Source organism: Staurois parvus, unplaced genomic scaffold (genome assembly GCF_062004578.1).
Source record: "Staurois parvus isolate SC_StPar_1 unplaced genomic scaffold, SC_StPar_1.0 ptg001805l, whole genome shotgun sequence".
Lineage (NCBI taxonomy): Eukaryota > Metazoa > Chordata > Amphibia > Anura > Ranidae > Staurois > Staurois parvus.
The window spans coordinates 2,178,254-2,202,807 of NW_028319601.1; the positions used below are offsets into that span (position 1 = coordinate 2,178,254).

Here is a 24,554-nt window from a genome sequence, read left to right on the forward strand (position 1 = left end):
TGTAACATTCTCTTCATCCTATTCAGATTTAAAGGTCTGCCATGTTTCTTATTTGAAACTGTAAAAAAAATGCTTACATTTACAGGGCACCCTCCTCCTGTCTTATACTTACCTGTTCCAAGTCCAGTAAGATTTCATTTACTAGATCACCAAGATCAGTCACTTGTCAAAATATTTCTGGCCAGGCCTATGCATGTGCCCTGCAAAGCTATTTATTCCTATAGACTTCTGAGTATTGAATTGTATGCAATTAATAAGATTTCAGAATTCATGTGTAGGCCTATTTGGGATATTTGTCCTAGGCAGTGATATGTCAGTGGATAGGGACAGTTAAGGGAAGTATAGGACTGAGAGGGGGTGCTCTGATATAAATTTACTGCTCTTTCGATGCAGTTACATTTTAACCACAAACATATATAAAAATATTTATTTTTTTCACATAAAAAAATAAAATATGAACTTAGAATTTTGTGATCTCTTTGCCCCTTTATTAGTCAATACAGTTCTTGATAATATGGCCTTTTACCTGGTGCTCCAGGAATCCGTGTAAGTTTGCCCAGGCTTTCTGCCTTCTGTACCATCACTTTGATACGACTGGCCAGTGATTGATGCTGCAGGAGGATCAGTATCTGTCCTGGATTTTTGAAGGTGGACGTGGGAGAGGAGAACACATCCATAGTGCTCAAACTCTGATCAAAGAAAAGGAGGTCACAGGCTTTTATTGTGAGATGAAGCAAGCACCCATCAAAATGGCAAACTACAGAAAAACCATCAGGATAAATTTCTGTATGTATCTTCATATCAAAAATCAAGCAGGCCTTCATCCATTCCAAAAACTAGTCCAAATTCCTCTACTGCACCTATCTAAACCCTCTCCTATGTGACTTATACCAAACTCAGATTTCACAACAGAGAGCACCAGTTACAATTGTTTTTGTTTTTTTTGAGTGTACATTAATCTTAGTGGACTAGAAAATTAGAGTTAACCAAAAACTAAGGTTTTCATATTAGCTTTATAAAAAGTTAAACAGCAGCAATAATAATTTTTCTAAATGTATTCCTGCAGATATTTTCCTTACCTACCACTGCTGACACTAATCATGTAGACTTGCAGAAAAATTGTGAAGAGCAGTTTAGTACTCTACTCACAGTAGCTGTCTTAATGTTGTATTGTTATAGTAATAAAATGGGAACAAGATAACTAGGATTGTGGGTGATATAAGCACCCCGTGCACAAAGCTCTTTTGGCACTACTTCTTCTATGAATGCACTCCTGTGACCAGTCTTCAGCCGGCAGTGGGCTACAGTTCATTGTCCTATGACATCACTGAGCCAGTCCAGACTCTGGAGAGATCACAACATTAAAGTTGGGATCTACACAGGTTCCTAACTGGCAGCTGGCTCAGCCTCTCAGTAAGCTACTGAGAGCCTGAGCCATATTTTCCTGCCTCCTCCACAGCCCAGTGCTCTAGAGAGCACTGGAGGAGCAGAGCAGAGAGCAGTTGACTGATAGTCGCCAGCTCTCTGCTCACTAAAGACTGAGATTTGAGCGATCAGCAGTCTTTGATTGCTCAGTTCTTGGTCTTAGAAGCGGTAGGGGACATATGTAACATCGGACCAATGCTGTATCCAACTAGGTAAGTATGACTGAAGAAGAAGCAAGTGCTTCGAAACATGTCACCTGACCCTGTTCCTGCCCTGTCATTGGTTCTGACTTCCTTGCGGTCCACAATGGTTTCCGCGCCATTTTCAAAACTCTCTGCATTGCTGAACACTGATGGCTGCATCTCTGCTCATACTGCATAACCAGGATCCATCTTCACATCATTGGCAGACTGAGGGCTTACCAAAGGTATTCCTTTACCATGCTATTATATTTCTTACGTTTGTGAGTAGTTTTTAAACCTCGTTACCAATAAATCTTTAACTCTCTACACTGAGATTGGCGCCCCCTTGTGTCCGATTTAATTTTTTGAACCCTTTGCTTCAGGCATTTCACATAGGAGCACAAATTTTAAAATACACTGGTATTTATTTTTTATCCCAAACACACCTCCCTCTATGCTAAATGTGTGCTCACTCCCAGCACAGTAACTGAGCCGTCAGAGACCTCTTGGCTTCTACTAATGATTGTGAGCCAGTCCCGCTGGCAAGTGGTCCCATGATTGGCTGGTACTTTCTGCTCCCTGGGTGTAAGACCCCGCTAAAGGGACGCAGGGGCCGGGTGGGAAGGGGTTAAAGAATAACACCAGCCATATTTTGTTTTTTAGTTTTGACTTAACTTAACATCTTTTGCTTTACTATACACTTTGTAAAGGATTGCACTAGTCACCAAGACTAAAGGCAAAACTTTTTTCTTTCATTTTAGATGGATAAAGGGAAGGTTATAACCCCTGTTGGGTTTTTTCTATCTGTGTCCCATTGGAAAGATTTCACTTCATTTCCTGTCCCATAGCTAAAACAAGAAATGAGGGGAAATCCCTTCAAATTGAGTGTCCCCACTGGAAGATTGCCTTTATATTTCTGTTCTGGTGGCAACCCAAAAGTCTGGATATTTTCACTTTCATTTTGGCTTTAATGGTAAACAGGGCAAATAAAGAATGTCAATCTCCCTAACATGGAGACACAATGCAGACCGCAATAAAAACCTGGCATGTGTTCTAATCTCGCTTCACTTTGTCCAACACAAAAAATGTGTCTTCAGTTATACTTTAAAATAGACATCTGGATGTAGTTCTTTGAAGACTTATTGATCTCTTCTGAATGACTGTGGAAATGTGGTTTATACTGAGCAAACAATTTATAAAAAAAACCCAGAATCTTTATCTGGCATTTATTTCTATCCATAGCTCTGATGAGGATTCCTATCCTCACAATGTTGTCATAGGGAAAGTGACAGAAAATTTCTTCAACAAAGATACAACGTTTTTGAGTGGGAAAAGTTAGAACCTCTATGAGCTTTTATTCCTCTCCATTGTCACTGACATTGTACAAAAGTAAATCTACCTCTTTGCTTGTATATATATGTATAAAGGCTTATGTACACAGACACCGAGAGGCTCCTATACTAAAGAGTCCAAAGTACAAAGCACACAAATGTGTTCTGTACCTGCAGAGCACATATTTCCAGAAAGCTGTTTTTAGATTACAATTTATGAAATGCACCAGACCTATGGGCCTAAAGCAGCAACTTGGTGGCAACATGCATGAGCTTTGAGCGTGCTCTATTGTAATTATATCTTATACGGCACACTGTTGAATTTATTTACATTGATTGCAGGAAAATGCATTTTGAAATGTGTCCTGAAGATGGCAGCATAACCCAGTAGCATTATACATAACATTTACAAGCATACCAATAAAACAGAATACTAGCCAAATATCTAAATACACTACTATATTGCCAAAGTATTGGGACACCCCTCCAAATCATTGGATTCAGATGTTACAATCACCTCCATGGCCACAGGTGTATAAAATCAAGCACCTAGGCATGCAGACTGCTTCTACAAACATTTGGGAAAGAAAGGGTCGCTACCATACGGACTAAGATTGGGATGCCAGTAAAGTTCATGTGCTTATAAAGGCAGGTGTCCCAATACTTTTGGCAACATAATGTACGGTATATATACTTGAATTGTTTTTCTTTGCTAAATTTTTATAAACCTGCTCAGTCACTCTTCTGATTCACACAGCTCTGTCACATAGCATATAAAAAGTGGGTGACACCACTATTTACAACTTGTATACTCGTCCCTCTGTCATTATCCTTAGCATGCTTACTGGAATGTAAATAAGCATCACTTGATCTGTAAAGGCCTCCCCATACCTCTCTCTCTAGCTCAGCCAGCTTAACCCCCCCCCCCACCTGAAACTATATTAGACAGCTCTGTGTAATGCCTCACTTTATTAAAATAGATAAATTATACCTGATTAAATCCACACATAACTGGATGGGTTTTGATACACTTGTCTGAAGTTCTTCTTTAAACCCTACTTCCAAAAATAAGAGACTGATTTTGAACACTGGAGCAAAGGAAACCCTGCAGTGTTGCCCATAACAACCAATTTTGTTTTAAAATGAATTCTCTATAAGCTCCTTAATCATAAATCATTGAGAATAACTATTTTCCTTAGTGAGCCAGAGGCTTTGCTAATAAATGCAGCTGACTGTAAGTCATTCTGCACTGTTCTAAAGGTAAAGTGGTTGTAAAACACCCCACTACCTGTCCTACCACCACCATCCGTAAACACTTACCTGAGTCCTGTCACCGATTCAGCGCTATCATCTCCAGCACCACTCCCTTCTCTTTCTGCTTTCACAGGAGAAACTGAGAGCAGCGGAGCCTTAGGCTCTTGCTGCTGTGAACTCCTGTGGGGAGGGAGTGGGCGTGGCTTACCAGTGCTGTGTGTGCGCCTATGGATGTGCACAGCCTGGCTCGAGAGTGTGTACTCACAGATGCCTCCTTACAACTCGGATTGTTAAGGAGACACCTGGAAGAGGGAGGAGTGGAAAGTGCTGGTGGGGACTGCCAGAAAAGGAGGTAAGGGACCTTTCTGTGCAATATTGTAGGTATGCATAGCCTCTTTTTTATTTTAAACAAAAAAAATTATATCTTTTAGTATCACTTTAAGGAATACTCAGGCAAGCATATTTTCTACTTATTTAATCATCACAATGGGATTATACGATCACAATGGGATCACAATGGGATTATATAACACAACTGGTTTTTATGATGGCGAATAGTGTTCCATCACACCTTTTTTACACATGTTTTGCACAAACTATAGGCCTAACCTGAATCTTCCTAACATTGATGCCATAAAGTTTATCTTCTTGTCTACAGAGATATCTAAGGCCTTGTTTACATGCGCAGCCAAGGGGCAGTATAAACAGGCAGCTGAGCTACAGTTTTGAGCCCCATTCACATATATGCCAGAAAAAAAGGACTTGATTTTCTATGAATGAATCACAATGTAAGTTCCCAAAAACTTTCAAATACAAGCATGAGTGCCTGTTTATAGGAGGCCTGCTTCCTATGATCTGTTTAAAAAACCCTCTTTACAGATACCCATAGCTGGCAGGGACCTTTTTTTTTCAAGAGCAGTGAGTCCAGTAAGCTTGGAAAGAATGCTGCTCTAGTTAAAAATGTGTCCAAACTGGCTGGTCAATCAGTTAATCATTAATGATCTGTCTGAAGGTTTTTATTTGCAGCCCCCGATACAGCCCCAAACGGCACCACCACTACTCAACTGACCTCCTGGCCTGGTACGACCACTTCACCAGGGGACACCACTCCGTGGCCTGGCGCGGCCGCACACCCCGAGGCTCAGGTGCTCCAGGTCACCACCCAGGCAAATCCAAAAGAGCACTGGCACCGACAGCAGTGAACTCCTGAGGCTCCCTACAGCGTCCCCTCCATCCGGTAAGCCACCTCCATCTCCATCCACCCCTGCATCCGGACAAGACATCCCCATCTCCGTCCATCCTCATCCCCCCATTTTCATCCATCCTCACCTCGGTGGTCTTCCCCGTGGACACCCACGGCCGTTGTCACCAGGGTCACCGGTGGCCTGGTGCATTGGCTTCTCCCCTTCGGCTCCAAGGGACATCAACTCTGCAATTCCCACCCATCCCTCTCTTCCTCAAGCCAACCCTCCCCCTTCAACCTGGAACCTCCACCTGGACCCTGAACCCTGCCAAGCAAGTCTCCGCAAGAGCACGTACAGTACATCCTCCTGCAAGAAACAGCCACACAAAGCTCCTGATCCAACCACCCAGGCACCACTCACACCGACCCCAACCCAGCTTGACCCAAACGACTAGAAACAGCTGCACAACGCTCCAGAACCAACCACCCAGAGACCACTCACGCCGACCCCAGCCCAGCTTTACCTAAAGGACTAGAACTCTAGCTGAAAGACACTACAACGAGAAACCCCACTGCACACTAGACAATCTCCAATCAAGCGCCCCTGGAAACCATCTCTCCACATCCGATCCCCACTCCCTACACCCTTAATCTCTAGCTACCGGAAGACACAGCGACGAAATACGCCACTGCAAGCTGGAATATCCGCAGCTAAGCTTCCCACCACACCTATCCGCCACCCTGTGTACCTCCCTAAAATGCCTCTTCCACTCCTCCTCCTCATATTCCTCTCCTCCGTTCCCAAAATCTCTTCTCTATATCCCTCTGCTCCTCCCAAACAACTGTATATTATGCCCTAACTGCTTCCTTTGCCCCTCTACGGCACCCACCACCTCCTCCTAATACTCCACTCTCCCACTGACCCAAACACCTCCACTGGTAGACTTACCCGCTCCTGCACATCCCGCTCCCATGCCACCTTTCTCACCCTTCTTCTCCTAACCGTGGGGGACATCTCCCCGAACCCTGGCCCTCCACCACCTCGCTCACCCACACGCCATCCTCCCACTTCCACGTCCTGCCGCAACCCCCTCAACCTAGTATCTGTCCCCGTTCCCTAAAACCAACCCCCCTGTTGTCGTGTGCACTCCTGAATGCCCGATCGGTGTGCAACAAGCTCACCGCCATCTACGACCTCTTTGTTTCCCGCTCCCTCAACATCCTAGCGATCACGGAAACCTGGATCCAAGCCACTGACTCCACCTCCCCTGCAGCACTCTCCTATGGAGGTCTCATCTGGACCCACTCACCCAGACCTAAAGGTGGTGGGGTTGGTCTGCTCCTGTCACCACAGAGCACCTTCCAAGTCCTCCCAAACCCCCCCTCTCTATCCTTCTCCTCCTTCGAGGCCCACTGCATCCGACTATTCTCCCCAACCCCCCTGAGGATTGCTGTAATCTACCGGGCTCCTGGACCCGTATCCTGCTTCCTTGATGACTTTTCCCCCTGGCTACCCTTCTTTCTCTCCTCCGAGCTACCCACCATCATCCTTGGGGATTTGAACATCCCAGTCAACATCGACAACCCGGCCACATCCCAACTCCTCCACCTAACCACCTCTTTTGCACTCGCACAGTGCATACAATCCACCACCCACTCCGACGGGAATATCCTGGACCTTATCTTCTCCCATCTCTGCGCTCCCCACAACCTCACAAACACCCCCTTCCCTCTCTCTGACCACAACCTTATTACCTTCTCTGTCTCCTCGTCCTCTAACACCTACCCCTCCAAATGTCATACTACTCCCGGCCGTAACCTTCGCAACCTGAATCCTGCCCCCCTCCACTCTACAGCTGATCAACTTTACGACAGCATCCTTCCTCTGTCCTGCCCCGACCTGGCCATGACCGCCTATAACAACTCGCTGTCAACCGCCCTTGACTTGCTAGCGCCTTTAACCACATGAAACATCAGACCCCGACCGCTCCAGCCCTGGCAGACTGATCACACCAAAACTCTCAAACGACGCAGTCGTGCGCTGGAGCAACTATGGCGCAAAACCAGATCCCAACTAGCATTCACATGCTATAAATCTGCCTTCCACACCTACACCTCCTCCCTCCATGCTGCCAAACAAGCCTACTTCCTGACCCTCCAATCCTCGCCGGCTCTTCTCCACCTTCAACTCTCTCTGCCCCAACCTCCACCCAGCACCTCACTCACCGCCCTCAAGATTGCCAATCACTTCAAAAACAAGATTGACGCAATTTGCAAGGACATCTCCGCTGCTCAAACTTCCTCCCCACCCATCCCCTCTCACACAGCAACCCCCTCATCACCCCTCTCCCTTGGCCTCACCACTGTTCAGACCTCCACCTCACCTAACATTCCTCACACTGAAGCCCCCTCAACACTCCACTCCTTCGACTTTACTACCATTGAGGAGGTCATCAAGGTCTTCTCTGAAGCCCGTCCCACCACCTGCCCCCTCAACCCTATCCCCTCACAACTCCTACGACCTCCCTCCTCCTCCATTCTACGCTCCCTCACCCACATCTTTAATCTCTCCCTCTCTTCTGGCGCATTCCCCTCCCCTCTGAAGCACGCGCACATCACCCCCATACTTAAAAAGCCCTCCCTGGACCCCACTGACCCAAACAACCTTAGAGCCATCTCCCTGCTGCCATTCACATCCAAACTCTTTGAGTGCTTAGTCTACAATCGCCTAAGCTCCCACCTCAACGACAACAACCTCCTCGATCCCCTACAGTCCAGCTTCCGTCCTCGACACTCCACCGAAACCGCCTTACTCAAACTCTCCAACGACCTGCTAACCACCAAAGCTAATGGCCACTATTCAGTGCTCCTGCTCCTCGACCTCTCCACGGCTTTTAACACAGTCGACCACCCCCTCCTCCTCAAAAAACTACACTCCCTTGGCCTCAGAGATTCCACTCTCTCCTGGCTCTCGTCCTATCTATCACAATGCTCCTTCAGCGTTACCTATAACGCTACCACCTCCCCCTCACTCCCCCTCTCTGTTGGGGTCCCTCAAGGCTCTGTCCTCGGGCCCCTTCTCTTTTCCATCTACACCTCCTTCCTTGGCCAACTCATACACTCTCACGGCTTCAACTACCACCTCTATGCCAACGACACGCAAATCTATCTCTCGTCCCCTTGCCTCACCCCCTCAGTCTCCGCCCGAATCGCAAGCCTACTGAACGACATATCAGATTGGATGTCGCTCCACTTCCCTAAACTGAACCTCTCCAAAACCGACCTCCTCCACTCTGCCTACCACTCCATCCCCCACAGCTAATTCCTCCCGTACCACCATCCCCTCCCTCCTAGATTGTAAGCCCCTTGTGTATCGCATTGTATTGTTATTGTACTGTCGCATGTCCTGTCTCCCATTGTAATGTACAGCGCTGAACTGTTGGTGCTTTATAAATACTGTATAATAATAATAATCATAATAATTTGCCTTCATTTGAGGTTGTTTATAGATCGACAATTTAAGGCCTGTGGATAAAAAGCCTAATGCTTCGTTTTCTAAATTTTTCCAAGAGATAATTTAGGAAAGAACGCTGGTCTGTGGTGGGGTAAGGCCAGGTTAGTAGCCTGGCTTTTTGGATGTCTCCCACTTTTTGAGTGGACAGTGGTTGGTGGCCTGTAATTTGGTTGGTGTAAGGTTATTCTGCTTGAGTCTTAAAGACTAAGCATGTTTAACAGTTAATGGTTAAAAGTTCTTTTAGTTGGTATTAAATGTTTAATAGTTAAATCTATAGTTCATTTATTTATACCCCATCAACAGGGTTGTTGCCACAAACTGTATTCTGTGTTTTCTTTATTATTTGAATATGTATTTGTGTTTTGTTAGGTGGTAATAGGGGGTACAATCCCATGTTAAGGCCATAAAAGAAAAGACTAGATAAGTGGGTGATGTCCTTCATCTAGGAGACTAAGCTAACCAGAATAGCAAAAGACACCCTACAGTTGCCACTATCAGAGGGTGGTTTAGCAGTGCCTAATCTTCAAGTGTATTTTATCCATAACACGCAGCCACACTGTGCAGAGTCACGTATATATTTGTGATTCTGCACTTACGGGTAGAGGGCACGCACACCGGCCTACCTGCAGTGTCATCGGCTCCTTTGCATGTCTATCGCCGGGCCCCGGCTAGCGATTCATGGCTGAGACTCAGCAATCGGCAGAGCAACTGACTGGAGAGAGATCTGTGAATGTAAACACAGATCTTTCTCCTGTCAACAGACATGTGCCGAGTTTTCATAAAAACCAGCACATCCCCTAGTAAAACACAACACAGTACACAGTAAAAGCACTCCCTAACACACAGGTAACCTTTTGATCGCCTCAGATGTTAAATATTTCTTGCTCAGTGTCATTAGTACAGTGACAGTGCTTTATGTCAGCACTGATCACTGTATTAGTGTCACTGGCAGTTAGCCAGTTCCTACCCAGTGTCAGTTAGTGTCAGAATCAGGGTCGGATCTAGCCTGTCTAATGTGGGGCTGCAGTAGAAAATGTTAGAGGGGCAGAAGATGGAAGGTCAGCAGGGCAGTGTACAGGAGGTCAGCAGGGTGGAGGAAAGGGGTCAGTAGTAAGTGACACAGAGTTCAGAGGTCAGTAGTAGATGAGGCAAATTTCAGAGGTCAGTAGTAAGTTAACCAGAGGACAGATTTTGCATAACAGTGGGAGGAGCTTAAGGGGGTAATTAAACAAAATCTGTGCTTAGTCACTGTATACTTTGCACCTATATACCGCAGTTCTTCTACCCACAAAATACTACGTACTATATCACAAGTGACAGTCTCACAGATAAACATAAATCTCAGAACAAAGGATTATTTTTAAAAATGTAAACGTTTCCATCACATATGCTTTTCTGCATACTAAAAGTGATCTGAGCTGACCTTAAGGAAGAACTTCATTAAAACCAGCATTTGTCGGGGCAATGAACACTATAGTGAGGACTATGTAATGTACAACATAATGTATATAGTGCAGGGGTCGGGAGTAAGTAACATCCAAACAACATATAGAGTGCAGTGTCAGGACGAGCATACCTGTTTACATCAGATTCCTTCTTACATCATGAATCCCCATAAGATTTCCCCCTCTACATCAGAGTCCTCCCTCCTTACATTAGGGTCCCCAGAGTCCCCCATAATATTAGGGTCCCCAGAGTCACCCTCTCTAGCATCAGGGTCCTTAGAGCATCCTCTTACATCAGGGTCCCCAGAGTTCCTCAGCCTTACCTGAGGGTCCCCAGATACACCTCCTTAAATCAGGACCACCAGAGTCACCCCTCTCCAACATCAGGGTCCTTACAGGTTCCCAGAGTCCACCTCTCTTACATCAGGGTCCCCAGAGCCCCCCATCCCCCCTCCTTACATCAGGGTCCCTCCCTTAAAGGAGAGTCCCCAGAGATTCGCGAGCCTCCCCCTTTATATCAGAGTCCCCCCTCCTCCTTACATCAGGGTACCAAGAGCCCTTCTTGAATTATAGGCAAAAAGATTGAAAGATAAAAAGAAGGAGTGCTTTAAACAATGTTCAAAGGTGGACTGAAATGTGGCTGGTTCCTGATGAACCGGACGAATATCAATCTATCCATCTGTGGGCAGACTGGTTCTACTGAAGCTGATCCATTGATCGACTTCAGTACAACCAGCCTGTGAGGTTTTGTTCGTACGATCACTGCCGCTGGCTATAGCTGGCCGCAGTAATCGTAATTTGATGGTGGGCTAACTTCCCACTGTCAGAACACAGTAATGCAGCAGATCACTGAATGTGTTGATAGGGAAATCAAGCAATTTTCTTTCCTTGTGAAGGAAAGAAAGTTGTTTAATGTATGGCCATCCTAACCCTATCAGTAGCCAAGCAAACAAACTATAGACATGTGGCAGAATACATTTTGGCCTAAATTTCTGAAACTTTTTTTTGTTTATATGATGTTTTATAGCAAAAAGAAAAAATAATTTTTTTACTTAAATTTTCAGTATTTTTTCTTTGTAGTGCAACAAATAAAAAACCTAGTGGTGATCAAATACCACCAAAAGAAAGCTTTATGTGAAAAAAAATATAAATCTCATTTGTGTAAAGTGTTGAATGACCATGCAATTGTCAGTTAAAGTAGTTCAGAGCCGTATAGCAAAAAATGGCCTGGTCTTAAAGGGGGGGGGGGGTGGTAAATCATTCGGAGGGCAAGTGAATATTCAAAGTATCCCAGTTGACTACGTCAATGGTGGATATTGGTTACTCACCCAACACTGCTTTATAGCACAGCCCACATCTGCTGAAATTTTTCACAAAGACAACTTATTTTGGGCTGGATATGGAATGAAATATGTTTGACATCTCTGATAGGGGCATGTCCAAATCCTTCTTGGAATTGGATCTCCCAAATACAGCATATTCCAGACACCATACTGCAGTAGCTTATTTTGGATTAACTAATGTGATGCTACAGTTCTCTGACCTGGAAAAGCTACTTTCTCAGCCAGGCCATAGTAATCTTATTTTTATGTATTACTCTTTGCTACTTCACTCCAAAACCCCAAGATTTATGATAAGTGAATCTCACTGGAGATGAGATATACCCAGTTATTTCTCCCAGGGATAAGGACATCCAGCTGAAATTCTTATTTGCATGTATTTTACTCCCAATATTATTTTTAAAATGGGTAAAATCTCTTTACCCTCTTGCTCCACAAGTCCCTCTAATGATGGTACATTATACCATATGGTTTTGGAATGTCCACCTATGTGTACCTTCTGGTCTGAAGGTACAAACTTTTTAATTTCGGTCCTCCAATTGTCTAATATATGTAACCTTTTACGTTGCTTACTGGGATATTTAGAGGAGGATAATCTTCCTAATTGTACACAACTCCTTTTACGCTTATTGTTTTTCTATGCTAAGAAATTTATAGCGATGCAATGGAAATCCCACGCCCCTCTCTCTAACTCATTGGCTCGAGCTTATTAACCAGGTAATTCCTTTGTATAAGTTAACATACGAGGCTAGAGGATGCCCAGAGAAGTTTGAAAAACTTTAGTCCCCCTGGCTGGACCAAGCCATGATACCACCAGATTAATGTTTTAAACATAGAAAAATGACAGCAGAAAAAAGACTGAGTGGTCCATTGAGTCTACCGAGCTTTGTTTGTTTTGTTTTGTTTATTCCAAGCATCAACTACCCTTTCAGTATAATTAAACCTAAGATTAGTTTTGAACATTCCTTCAGTTAGTAAAAGGTCATGTTTATATGTATTTACAAAGGTATGCTGCTGAGGGCTGTGAGGCCACTAGTCCTACCCATTGTTGTCTGAGATATATCATGGTAAGACTGATACTTCTCAATTTGTAACTGATGATTTTCACATTTTGTACACTCACCAGCCACTTTATTAGGTACACCTTGCTAGTGCCAAGAAAATAGCCCCTCCCCAACACATTACACTACCAGCTTAAACCGTTGATACAGGCAGGATGGATCCATGCTTTCATGTTGTTAATGCCAAATTCTGACCCTACCATCTGAATGTCGCAGCAACCAGTCTGCCCATTCTCCTCTGACATCAACAAGGCATTTTCGTCCACACAACTGCCGCTCACTGGATATTTTCTCTTTTTTGGACCATTCTCTAAACCCTAGAGATGGTTGAGCGTGAAAATCCCAGTAGATGAGCAGTTTTTGAAATGCTCAGACCAACCCGTCTGGCACCAACAACCATGTCACTTTCAAAGTCACTTGAATCCCCTTTCTTCCCCATTCTGATGCTTGGTTTGAACTTCAGCAAGTTGTCTTCACAACTTCTACATACCTAAATGCATTGGGTTGCTGCCATGTGAATGGCTGATTAGCAATTTGTGTTAGCAAGCAATTGAACAGGTGTACCTAATAAAGAGGCCGGTGAGTGTATATAACACAATCTATATATATGCCCTAATTTGAATAACAATGTCTTAGATGCGAAGAAGTCCCTTCAACTAGAAATAGCAACTTGAGTCCTGAGATGTTGGCCAGTGAGTGTACTGCATGGACATATGCTTTATTGTTCTGTGTTCTTCTTTTTGAAAACAATAAAAATGTATCTTTAAAAAAAGATAAGCGAGTCCATCAGATTGTTAACTCTATAATTCCAATTTATTTTTTAATAAAGGGTTATAGTGACTTAAATGAACATGTTCCTCCGGGGCTGCTTTACTGGTTGTTCTAGTTTCTATATCAGGTGACATGCAGCTGGAGTGACTGGAAAGATTTGGCTGTGAGATGTGGCTGTTGCAGAGTAGAACATCAATAATCTGAGGGAGCAATGGATTGTTCACAGAGATTTCGGCAGGAAACAGTTGGCCAAATAATGTATGCTTTCACACTTATATACTGTACATTCCTGTCACTGGATAGCTGGAGTAGTTACCTCAGGACTGCCAGCTGGATTCACCTCAGGCCTCTGTTTACCTCCGGACCGTCAGACCCTGCCCGCTCTTTCCCCCTTTATTGCTTTATCTCCAACCACTGTCCACTCAAGTTTTTTAGTTTGTAATTTGGTCAGTGTAAGATTATAAAGACTAAGGGTGTTGGACAGTTAATGGGTAAACGTTGTTTAGAGTGGAATTACACGTTTTAACGTTAAATTTTGTTATTTTCATCTAAACCCAATAAAGGGACAGAGGCCTTGGAACTAAATGCATGTTTTCTTTTGTTTTGGATAGACTAGAGAGGGATTATAATACCGGTCAGGTTTTTATTGCTGCCTGTTCACCCTCTCTAATTGCCCCATCTACCATTCTCATCAATAGTGAAAGTGAAAGCAAATGTCACCTCTTGGGTTGTTACCAGAGCGGGAATAAAAGGGGAAATCTGCAAAAAAACATAAACAGGAGAGGATGCAAGACAGCTTCATCTTGTAGCAAAGTTTTGTTGGTTTGGGCACACATAAAAACAAACACGGCTAGAATTGCACACATGAGAATATGAGGAGTGACCAGCATGTAAAAGCAGAGTGAGTCCTGGAAGGCTGGATATAACACACAGTCCAGAGAAGGGGTAGGTGACCTTTCAGAGGTTGAGATCTACCTGGACAATATGGAGGAAATCAAAGATCCCAAGGGGGAAGGGGGGGGGCCTTTTTAAAACAAAAGATTATCAAGACTGCAATAAAAAAAAAACAGTGTAGTGTCCTGTCTCCACCCTTCCCACCCGCCCCCACCGTAGTGTCCTCTGCTCCCGTTCAAGCTATCCCCCCAAAGTAGTGCCCCCCCCCAATTTAGTAATGTCTTTTTCCTCCATATATCAGTGTCCTGCCCCCTTCACTTAACAACCCCCCCCCCCCCACTGTAGTTTTCTCTGCTCCCCCCCCATAGCAGTGTCCTCTGCCCCCTTCACATCATCCCCACTGTAATGCCCATGAACAAGCTAGTGGTTGGTTGCTAACTCCCTAGCAACCAATCATCTGCTGGTTAATGTGAACAGTTAACTCCGGCAGCTTCTGTACTGTGTTATGTCCTGCCCTCCGCTCTGCAGGGAGGGGGGAGCAGAAGCTAAAGGTGCGGGAAGGCAGAGGCAACCCACATGGAAGAAAAATATATTTGAAATATATTATAAAAATATTCTTCCCAAATATATTGACATATATTTGAAATGCTACAATTTTGGTCATATTCAATATATTTAAAAATATATTTTTATATATATATAAATATATATATATATATATATATATATATATACATACACACACACACATACACACACACACACACACACATATATATATATATATATATATATACATACATACATACATACATACATACATACACACTGCATGTTGAAATGCGTTTTTATTACAAAATATATGAAAAATATTTTTTAAAATACATTTCAAATATACTGTATGTCTTTAAAAATGCAAATCTATATTTTTGGAATGCATTTACAAATATATGTAAGAATATATGTTAAAATCACTCTTTTATATGTTAAAAAAAATATGAAGACTACATTTTAAAAAATATATATTTTTTAAATATATTCTTCAGATTTTTTTAGCATATAAAAGAGTAATTTTAACATATATTCTTACATATATTTGTAAATGCATTCCAAAAATATAGATTTGTATTTTTAAAGACATACAGTATACTTGAAATTTATTCAGAAAAATATTTTTCATATATTGTGTAATAAAAACGCATTTCAACATTATATATGAAAAGAACCTCTGTCCAACTGTTAAGCATGGGGTTGGATCAATCATGCTTTGAGGTTGTGTTGCAGCCAGTGGCACAGGGAATATCTCACAAGTAGAAGGAAAAATGGATTCAATAAAATTTCAGCAAATTTTGGATGGTAACTTGATGCCATTTGTGAAAAAGCTGAAGTTAGAGAGGATGGCTTCTACAAATGGATAATGATCCTAAACACACCTCGAAATCCACGGGGGATTACATCAAGAGGCGTAAACTGAAGGTTTTGCCATGGCCTTCACAATCTCCTGACCTCAACATAATTGAAAATCTATGGATAGACCTTAAAAGAGCAGTGCGTGACAGACAGCCCAGAAATCTCAAAGAACTGGAAGACTTTTGTAAGGAAGAATGGGCAAAGATACCTCAAACAAGAATTGAAAGACTCTTGGCTGGCTACAAAAAGCGTTTACAAGCTGTGATACTTGCCAAAGGGGGCAGTACAAGATATTAACTCTGCAGGGTGCCCAGACTTTTGCAGATGCCATTTTTTTGTTTTCTGTTATTTTGAAAGTGTAAATGATGGAAATAAAATCTAACTTTTGTTGACATATTATAAGAATGTCTAATCTGTAATTTGATGCCTTTTGGAGATTTTTCCATCTTTCCTTGGCTTCTTTATGCACATTAATACAAATTTTTAGCTGGGGTGCCCAAACTTTCGATCCCCACTGTACATATACACATACTTATTTATTGCAATATATGTAATATGTTAAAAAATTGTAGCATTTCAAACATATGTCAATATATTTGGGAAGAATATTTTTAAAATATATTTCAAATATATTTTTCTTCCATATGGGAAGCGAGGGACAATGCAGGGCTGTATTCCGATTTACCTGTCGGCTGCTCGCTGTCGACTAGTAGATCAGGATCGACGGCTTGCCGGCCCCAGGTCCAGAGCCTATGCTGCTGTCACTGGATGCTCAGTCACTGTTGCTGCACAGTGAGGGAATGAAGAACTGCACCGCAGGGGACACATCCACACCAAAGATTATTGTTCCTGCTCAACTTGGGTCACAAAGAATTCTGGGAATGCATTTTCAGAGAGTAATTCTTCCCCTTCATCAGCCAGTTCTAATGACCCTGGTGACAATTAGGAATTTCTCACTTTGGAGGGATTTCCTCTCACTTCCTGTTTTAGCAATGGGACAGGAAGTAAAGAGAAATCTCCCCAATAGGACTCAGATGGTTAAAATACCTGATAGTTAACATACCTGACAAATAATTCTGGGAATGCATTTTCAGAGATTAAATCCTCCATTTCATCAGCCAGGCTGATGTTCTGGTGACCCTGGGGACAACTAGGGATTTTCTCACTTTGGAGGGATTTCTTCTCACTTCCTGTTTTGGCAATGGAACAGGAAGTGAAGGAAAATCTCCCCAATGGGACACAGATGGTTAAAATACCTGACAGGGGTTATAACCCTTCATTACTTTATCCCTCAAAAAATGCCTTTAGTACTGCTTTATGTTTTCCTACAAACTGTTGTTGTGTGTTTTCTATATTATCTGGGTGTGTATTTAAAGTATAATGGGTGGTAACCACCAAGGTAATTTAATCCCCGGAATGCCCGCTGCATTTCATCCAATCCTTTGAAGAATGCAGAGGTGATATATTTTATTTTTTTTTACAGTCCATTATGGCAATTGTATTGTCACGTCTCGCAAGAGAAGCACATTATTTCTACACATGACCCACAAATAAATAGATACCAAAGCTTGGGCTATTCCAAGCAATTTGCTAACCTGTACATTGTGTATTGATTCTATGATCATATAATAGAGGTACATTAAACAACCCAGTGTGAATGATGGATATTCATGTTCCCGTGATGTAGGATACTTTCCCAGGTTTCAGGATGAAAACTTCCCACATGGCAGATAAACTTCTACAAGTGGGTAACTGGAAGCACAGGGAAGAGTTGTTGCATAGACACAAGGGATTATTTACTAAACCTGGGGAGTGCAGAATCAGGCTCTCTTCTACATAGAAACCAATCAGCTTCCAGGTGTTATTGCCAAAGCCTAATTAAACAAGCTGAGGTTAGAAGCCGATTGGTTTCTTAGCAGAAGTGAGCCTGATTTTGCATTTTCCAGCTTTAGTAAATAAACCCCGCAGTTATACAAATAAAGTTTTTGGCAGGCAACCAGCCCAAACAAGGAATGTCTTCATAAGTATTATTTAACCTTTTGGGTACCAGAACCTTTACCTTCATATAACCCTTTACGGTTTGGCTTTCGTTCACAACACTCCACTGAAACTGCCCTACTAAAACTCACTAATGATCTACTAACCGCTAAAACCAATGGCCACTACTCCGTACTCTTACTACTTGACCTCTCTGTGGCTTTTGATACTGTTGACCATCCCCTCCTCCTCAAAAAACTCCACTCTCTTGGCCTCTGAGACTCTGCTCTCTCCTGGTTCTCCTCCTACCTATCGCAGCGCTCCTTCAGCGTTACCTATAACTCTGGCTCCTCCTCTCCACTCCCTCTTTCTGTAGGGGTCCCTCAAGGTTCTGTCCTTGGACCCCTACTCTGCTCCATGACCCCTTCAGTCTCCTCTCGCATTACTAACCTAGTAAGCGACATATCGGCATGGATGTCACTCCATTTCCTCAAATTTAATCTTTCCAAAACTGAGCTCCTTAGTATTCCCTCCAGCCTGCGCCCCCTCCCCTGACTTCTCCATCAAGATCAATAACACAACCATCAGTTCCTCCCCTCATGCCAGGGTACTAGGTGTAATCCTAGACTCCCATCTGTCCTTTCAGCCCCAAATCTAATCGCTGTCCAAATCATGTAGACTTCACCTCCGCAACATCTCCAAGATACGCCAGTTCTTATCCTCGGAAACTATTAAGCCACTTATTCACTCCCTTGCTATCTCTCGCCTTGACTATTGTAACCCCCTCCTCATTGGCCTACCTCATCGCAGGCTATCCCCTCTTCAGTCTATCATGAGTGCTGCTGCCAGACTCATCCACCTTGTTAACCGTTCTGTATCTGCCACCCCTCTCTGCCAATCCCTCCACTGGCTTCCCATTGCCCAATGGATAAAATTCAAAACATTAACAATAACATATAAAGCCATTTATAACTCTGCCTCAAATTACATCACCAATCTTGTCTCCAAATATCACCCAAACCGTACTCTCCGCTCCTCGCACGACCTCCTGCTCTCTAGCTCTCGTCTCCTCCTCGCATGCTCATCTCCAGGACTTCTCCAGAGCTTCCCCCATCCTCTGGAGCTCTCCACCCCAATTTATCATACTATCGCCTACTCTGCTCACTTTAAGGTGATCTCTGAAAACCTCTCTCTTCAGGGAAGCCTATCCTGCCCTCAGCTAATAATGGAATCTTCTACTCCTCCTACCAGTCCATCCCCCACAGTTACTACCTTTTGTACCACTAGCCCCTCCCTTCTAGATTGTAAGCTCCAAGGAGCAGGGCCCTCCTATCCCTCTTGTATTGAACTGTATTGTTGCTATATTGTCTCCCTTTATATTATAAAGCGTTGAGCAAACTATTGGTGCTATATAAATCTGATATAATAATAATAATAATATAACCCTCTTAGTTCCCAGAACATTTTTTCCACTCTAAGAGGTCCCAGATATACCTTTAAACTTTTGTAGCCTACTCTAACCTACATTTTTTATTTGCTAGATTCTAATTAGGAAGAAATAATTAAATATTAGAAAAAAAAAAACATTTTCCGGTCTATTCTTTTAACAAAACGTTTGCGTAATTTGCACATCCCCTATAACCGTAAAGGTCTTTTAATTGAAAGGATATCACATAATTGAGATTCTCATGTAAAGTAGCAGAATTGTAAATTTGGCCAATTTTTAGAAATTTTGCCAAGGCACGCCTGCAAAAACCTCAAGGCACCCTGGTTGAAAAAGACTGATCTAGAGCATTACATGTATTTTTTGGAACCTGGGAATTAGTGCAGGAAGGAGTTTTTAAATTACATTATTTAATCATTTTTAATAAATATACAGTGTTTATAGTCATGTGAAAAAGTAAGTACACCCTCTGGAAATTTTCAACCATTTACACCCAGAGAGAGAGAAAGAAAATGACAGATATTTTTTTTTATCTTTCTCTATTTCACTTTTTCAGAGAGAGTCTGTTCCTGCTCAGGCTCTGCACCAAAAAAAAGATAAATCTCATTATGATCTATTGCTAGCTGTAATCAGCCAGGAATAGATCACCATAACAACGCAAAAGCATTGTGTATATAGTCGACACTATGGAGTGCTTCTATGGAGTGCTCTTTAGCAGGATCCAAAGCCCAGAAGCTGATCGATTCAACTTCTAGGCTTATCACTAGACTGCAGATTTCACTGACAGCTAGGGATTCCAGTGCTAAAGCCTACCAGGACCGCCTAGAGCTAAAACGTCCAGCTCTGCGACAAACAGAAACTGCACAAGCATCATTTTAAAATGGCACCTGGGACCCAAGTGGTTAAAGGAAACCTGTCATGAGAATAACAGAGAGACTTAAACTGGCTACCTGTTAACAATGCTGGTATGCCTATCATGTCTTCAGCACTTTGAAATCACTGATAAAAAAAACAAGCCAGCTGCTAATGAAGTTGTAACTCATTTATCTTCGATTGTAAGCTCCTAACCCTCTTGTATTGTTGCTGTATTGTCTCCCGTTATATTATAAAGAGCTGAGCAAACTGTTGGTGCTATATAAATCCTGTATAATAATAATTTATCTATCCCTCACTGCATCTTCTTGCTACCTTCCAGCCTATACTATTGTTTAGGACTTCAGTTGACAGTTGTCCACCCAACATCACCACATTCCACTGTTTTCCCTGTTTACATTGTTCCCCTATATAGTTCCCTAAATGCAACCCAACTGAAACTCATTTCTTGCTGTTATCAGTTAGCTAATTCTTCATTACCACCAGTCCCTAACATTGCTACTCTTTCCAGTCTAGTGTTACTATTCATAAATTTGCTCTGCTGCACTTAAAGTTTGGGCAAGTATTCAACTATGTCTGATAAATGCTGTATGCAATTTCTGATTTGTATGCTAGCACCAACCATGACTGGTCTTTTACTAAACCAGCATGCCTACTGTTACAACCATATTTGAATATGAAGCCTCAGATACGCCTTAAAACATTTACTTGTTAATAAGCTCTAGAAGGGCGGTGGTGAACTATTATAATGCCATCAAAGTTTACTAGCTTTATAACTATGTAGTGCTCTACTTGCATAGCCTGCAACTAAATTCAATATACGTGTGAACTGAGTATAACTTAAGGTTACTGGATTGGAAAAACTAAATCCGGGGACCCCCTACTGAACACGCCTACAAACCACAACCTCATTTGTAGCCACACACACAAAACTACCCCAGTTGTGAAGCTGGGATGCAGAATGGGATTGTTGCGGCAGGCCACTGAGAATTGTGGGTATGGAGAAATTGCTGTAACAGTGGGAAGGGTTTAAAAGGGTATGGTTAAATTACACCTGAACCTATGCTGCTATGGATCTAGAGAGTGTAAAGCATAGATTACAGGGTCAGGAGTAAGTAATGCAGGGCGTTCAGGGGTCAGTATTAAGTAACATCCATAGTTCATGGGTCAGGATTATGAGTTCAGGTTAGTAGGCCAAACTGGGTAGTTTGGTCCAGTTGTAACAGGAGATACAACAATGTGATCAGATTTTTACAAGCTGTCATTGCTCAGACCAGACTGTAATAGGGGACACACATTTTGACCTCAGTCATGTAGGTTTAGCTGTTTTTTTGCAGCTTGTAAAATGGTTCCATACTCAGGCTAATGTATCTGTACGTAGGGGAAACTTATAGAGGCATAATAAAGCTAAGGAATGTAAGAAATGCCCTAGCCAACTTCTGCTGCTGTTGAAAACGGTAAACTTATTGATGTTCTGGTGTGTATAAAAACAGTACCTGCTGTGTTTAGTAGCTACAATTTTGATTTTTTTAGTTCACCCAGGTATAAAGCATTGAGTTTATAGTGTGTTATTTAATAAATGCTATACATGAGATGGACTGACCTTCTTAAGCTTTGCCTTGGTAATTGACAGATCTCTTGTAAAATCAGATGCTGCTTGACAGTTCCAGTCAACCTGGGCACAGGGGAATAGCATTTCACCAATGAAACCTTCCCTCTGAGTGTTCCGATCCCTTGAATATACTGCTAGCCTCAGGGTCCGATCCTTCAGATTCTCTGGACTATATCTGTAGAAAGCAAACTTTTGTCCTCTATCTGAATCTTCTGTTGGCCCATACTGTGGCTCTAGAAACCCAGGAAGGAGATAGGCTCTGACAAATGAGTCTTTCTTTCGATGCAACCTTTTTGGAAGATTGGAGAAGCCAGTTACAATAATAGTTAGAGCTTCTTCACTCAGTGAGTAATGTAGGGTAAAGTGCACAAGTGGCTGAGCCTTCTGCTTGATCCCTGAGAATCCATCAGGTTCAGTATGAGAGAGTGGCATCTTCACCAAACTGGCTCGATCACCCTCTAAAGAACCATCCCCAAAAACAGTGCTTCTGCGTTTCAAAACATGCTTGGTCTTTCTTGGTAGCTGGTAAAGACTTGGCAGAGAAGCTCTAACACGAATACATCTGTCAGATACAGCATTTTGCTCCTGTGGAACTGGTTGTGCATCATCTCCTCTGGGTGTAATGTTCCCATCCAGAGTCTTATATTGAGTGTATACAGGCACTGAAATGGACCTTTCTGAGTTATCAGACAGCTCAAGGCTTTTACTGTCCTGCAGTACAGAGTCATTTTCAAGGTTGGTTGAAGATTGCTGCCTTCGTCTCTTGTGCCAACAGATGGCACAGCCCAACAGAAGACAGAAGCACAGCAGGGCCAGTCCAGCTCCCAGAAGTACCTGCAAATGGACTAAGCAAAAAAGGGGTTTCTTATAACAGCAAAATGAATACAAGAACAGCATTTCTGCTTAGTTTTTTTTCTATTGCCTTTTGCAATATTATGTAAACATTAGCGTTAGTGCTTACTAAGAACTGCTACCATCAAATCTCAACATAAATTATTAATAAGCAGAAGCAGACAGATGAAGAAAAATCGCAATAGTAACAGACTTTATTTTTCTGTGTTTGAAGTTGTCTATATAAGAAATGGTTGCAACTTAATGGACTTTATAGGCACTTAAACATCAAAGAATATTGTAAAATCTCAATTCTCTTTATTTACAAATCACATGGTTACAACGAGACAAGCACAATAGTGTCTATAGATGATGTCTATAGATTATTGTCTATAGATGATGAGCACAGCATGCAGTTAAAAGATGTAGTGAAAAGCTTTATAACATCAGAAGACCGATATTATCTCTGCTTTAAAGAGCAAAGATAGAAGATTGTCAGCATAGCTTTTTATAGTCAGAACTACAGTTTTCCCAATAGTGAGAGTTGGACTATTTGAATTGCTGGAAATTTTTTTGTGTTACTTAAAGATAGTCAGAAATCCTTGCACTTAAAGAAAATTATTTTGGTAATCACATAAGAAATTAAGCCTATATTACTCATTGGAATACTTAGCAAAACTAAAATGTGAGTAATTTAGCCACGTTAGGCAAAATCTGCACTATTTGGAGGGGACCGCCTTAAGCTAGCCATACCTGGTTTTAATCTTGGCCGGTTCAGCAGGAATAATCACTGTCTTCTCCCAGAGGGGACAGCTGTCCCCGACTTTTACATATAGACTTTTAACTTTGCTTCTATACATCTGCCATTGTTTGCCTCTCCAGCGCCATTTATTTTTCTTGATTTGAAAACATTGAGGTTTAGTGTGTGACTATGGTAAGTGGTATATGAGGCAGCTTTCACACTGGGTACAAAGTGTCCTTTGCCTCCCTGACCTCTATGGGGGGAATATTGTGTGGTGGGTCTTATACTGAAGTCACGGTGTGGAGAGAGCTGATCAAGTGGGAAGTCTATGCCGTAATAAGGGGTTAGTGGTGAGTAGATGAAGAGCATAAGTGGGCATAATTGAGGGAGAGGCATGGGAGGGGGCAGACTGCAGGGGTTAAGAGAGAGGCAGTAGGAAAAAGAGGAGAGGAAGAGAGGTGAAGGAAGGTGGAGAGAGTTGGAAGTCTGCTCTCTCGAGGGTTGCAGAGGAATTGTATCTCCTAAAAGACCTAACCTGCATGACAAGGAACTCAAGAGTTCAGTACAACAATGGTACCTAGCAGTTACATTCATGTTTAGATGAGATGGCAGTTGACATCGACTATAAACATGTCACCGTAGACTTGAAATATGACCATGGAATCCAGGTGGACCTGAATTTTTATTTAGTGTTTTTAAACAAGAACATTATGTCTTCCATTTGGTAAATGTCATTTAAAAATTTGAACCAAAGTTCTTTAGTTGGAATGCAGGCCTTCTTTAATTGCAGTGGGAAGCATGATTGCGCTGCCTTGATGAGATTTATGGTTAAGGAGGCGTTATACTTAGAGATGGGCCTGTCATTTTTAAGGAGTTATGTGGCTGGACTGCTTAATTTGTTTTGCATGAAAACCACATATTGTTACATTCTACCAAAATGAATTGCCCAAGAAACCATTATTTTCTGCTAAAAAATCTAATTCCAGAATCGCCTGTAGAGTTCTATAAATAGGCTTTGAAATATGCAAACCGCAATGGAAGAGCAGCTATGCTTTGAAATATAGCAAACCTCAATGGTAGAGCAGCTGAAAAAATGTAATGAAATGATCTATTCAAGTTCCTAACCAGAAATCAGATGAGATTTTGGGGAAAGACCACAAAGTAGTGCTGTTTGTGCTAAAAATCATTAAAATATGGCACATGACAGACTCCGGCAAATACAAGAAGAGAAAGGTGGAACGAACACAATTCAAATGTGAAGGATA

At 42.3% G+C, this 24,554-nt stretch overlaps 1 protein-coding gene across 1 annotated transcript in view; it reads right to left on the reverse strand.

Annotated features, from left to right (window-relative positions):
* LOC149434207 (synaptotagmin-4-like) overlaps positions 1 to 24,554 on the reverse strand; it is a 53,094-nt gene that overhangs the window by 11,361 nt on the left and 17,179 nt on the right. The window contains exons 2-3 of the mRNA XM_089663948.1: positions 21,708 to 22,561; positions 527 to 689 (exon numbers count right to left, since the gene is read on the reverse strand). Coding sequence (XP_089520074.1) covers positions 527 to 689; positions 21,708 to 22,561 — 1,017 coding nt within the window. The remainder of the gene's footprint in view (positions 1 to 526; positions 690 to 21,707; positions 22,562 to 24,554) is intronic.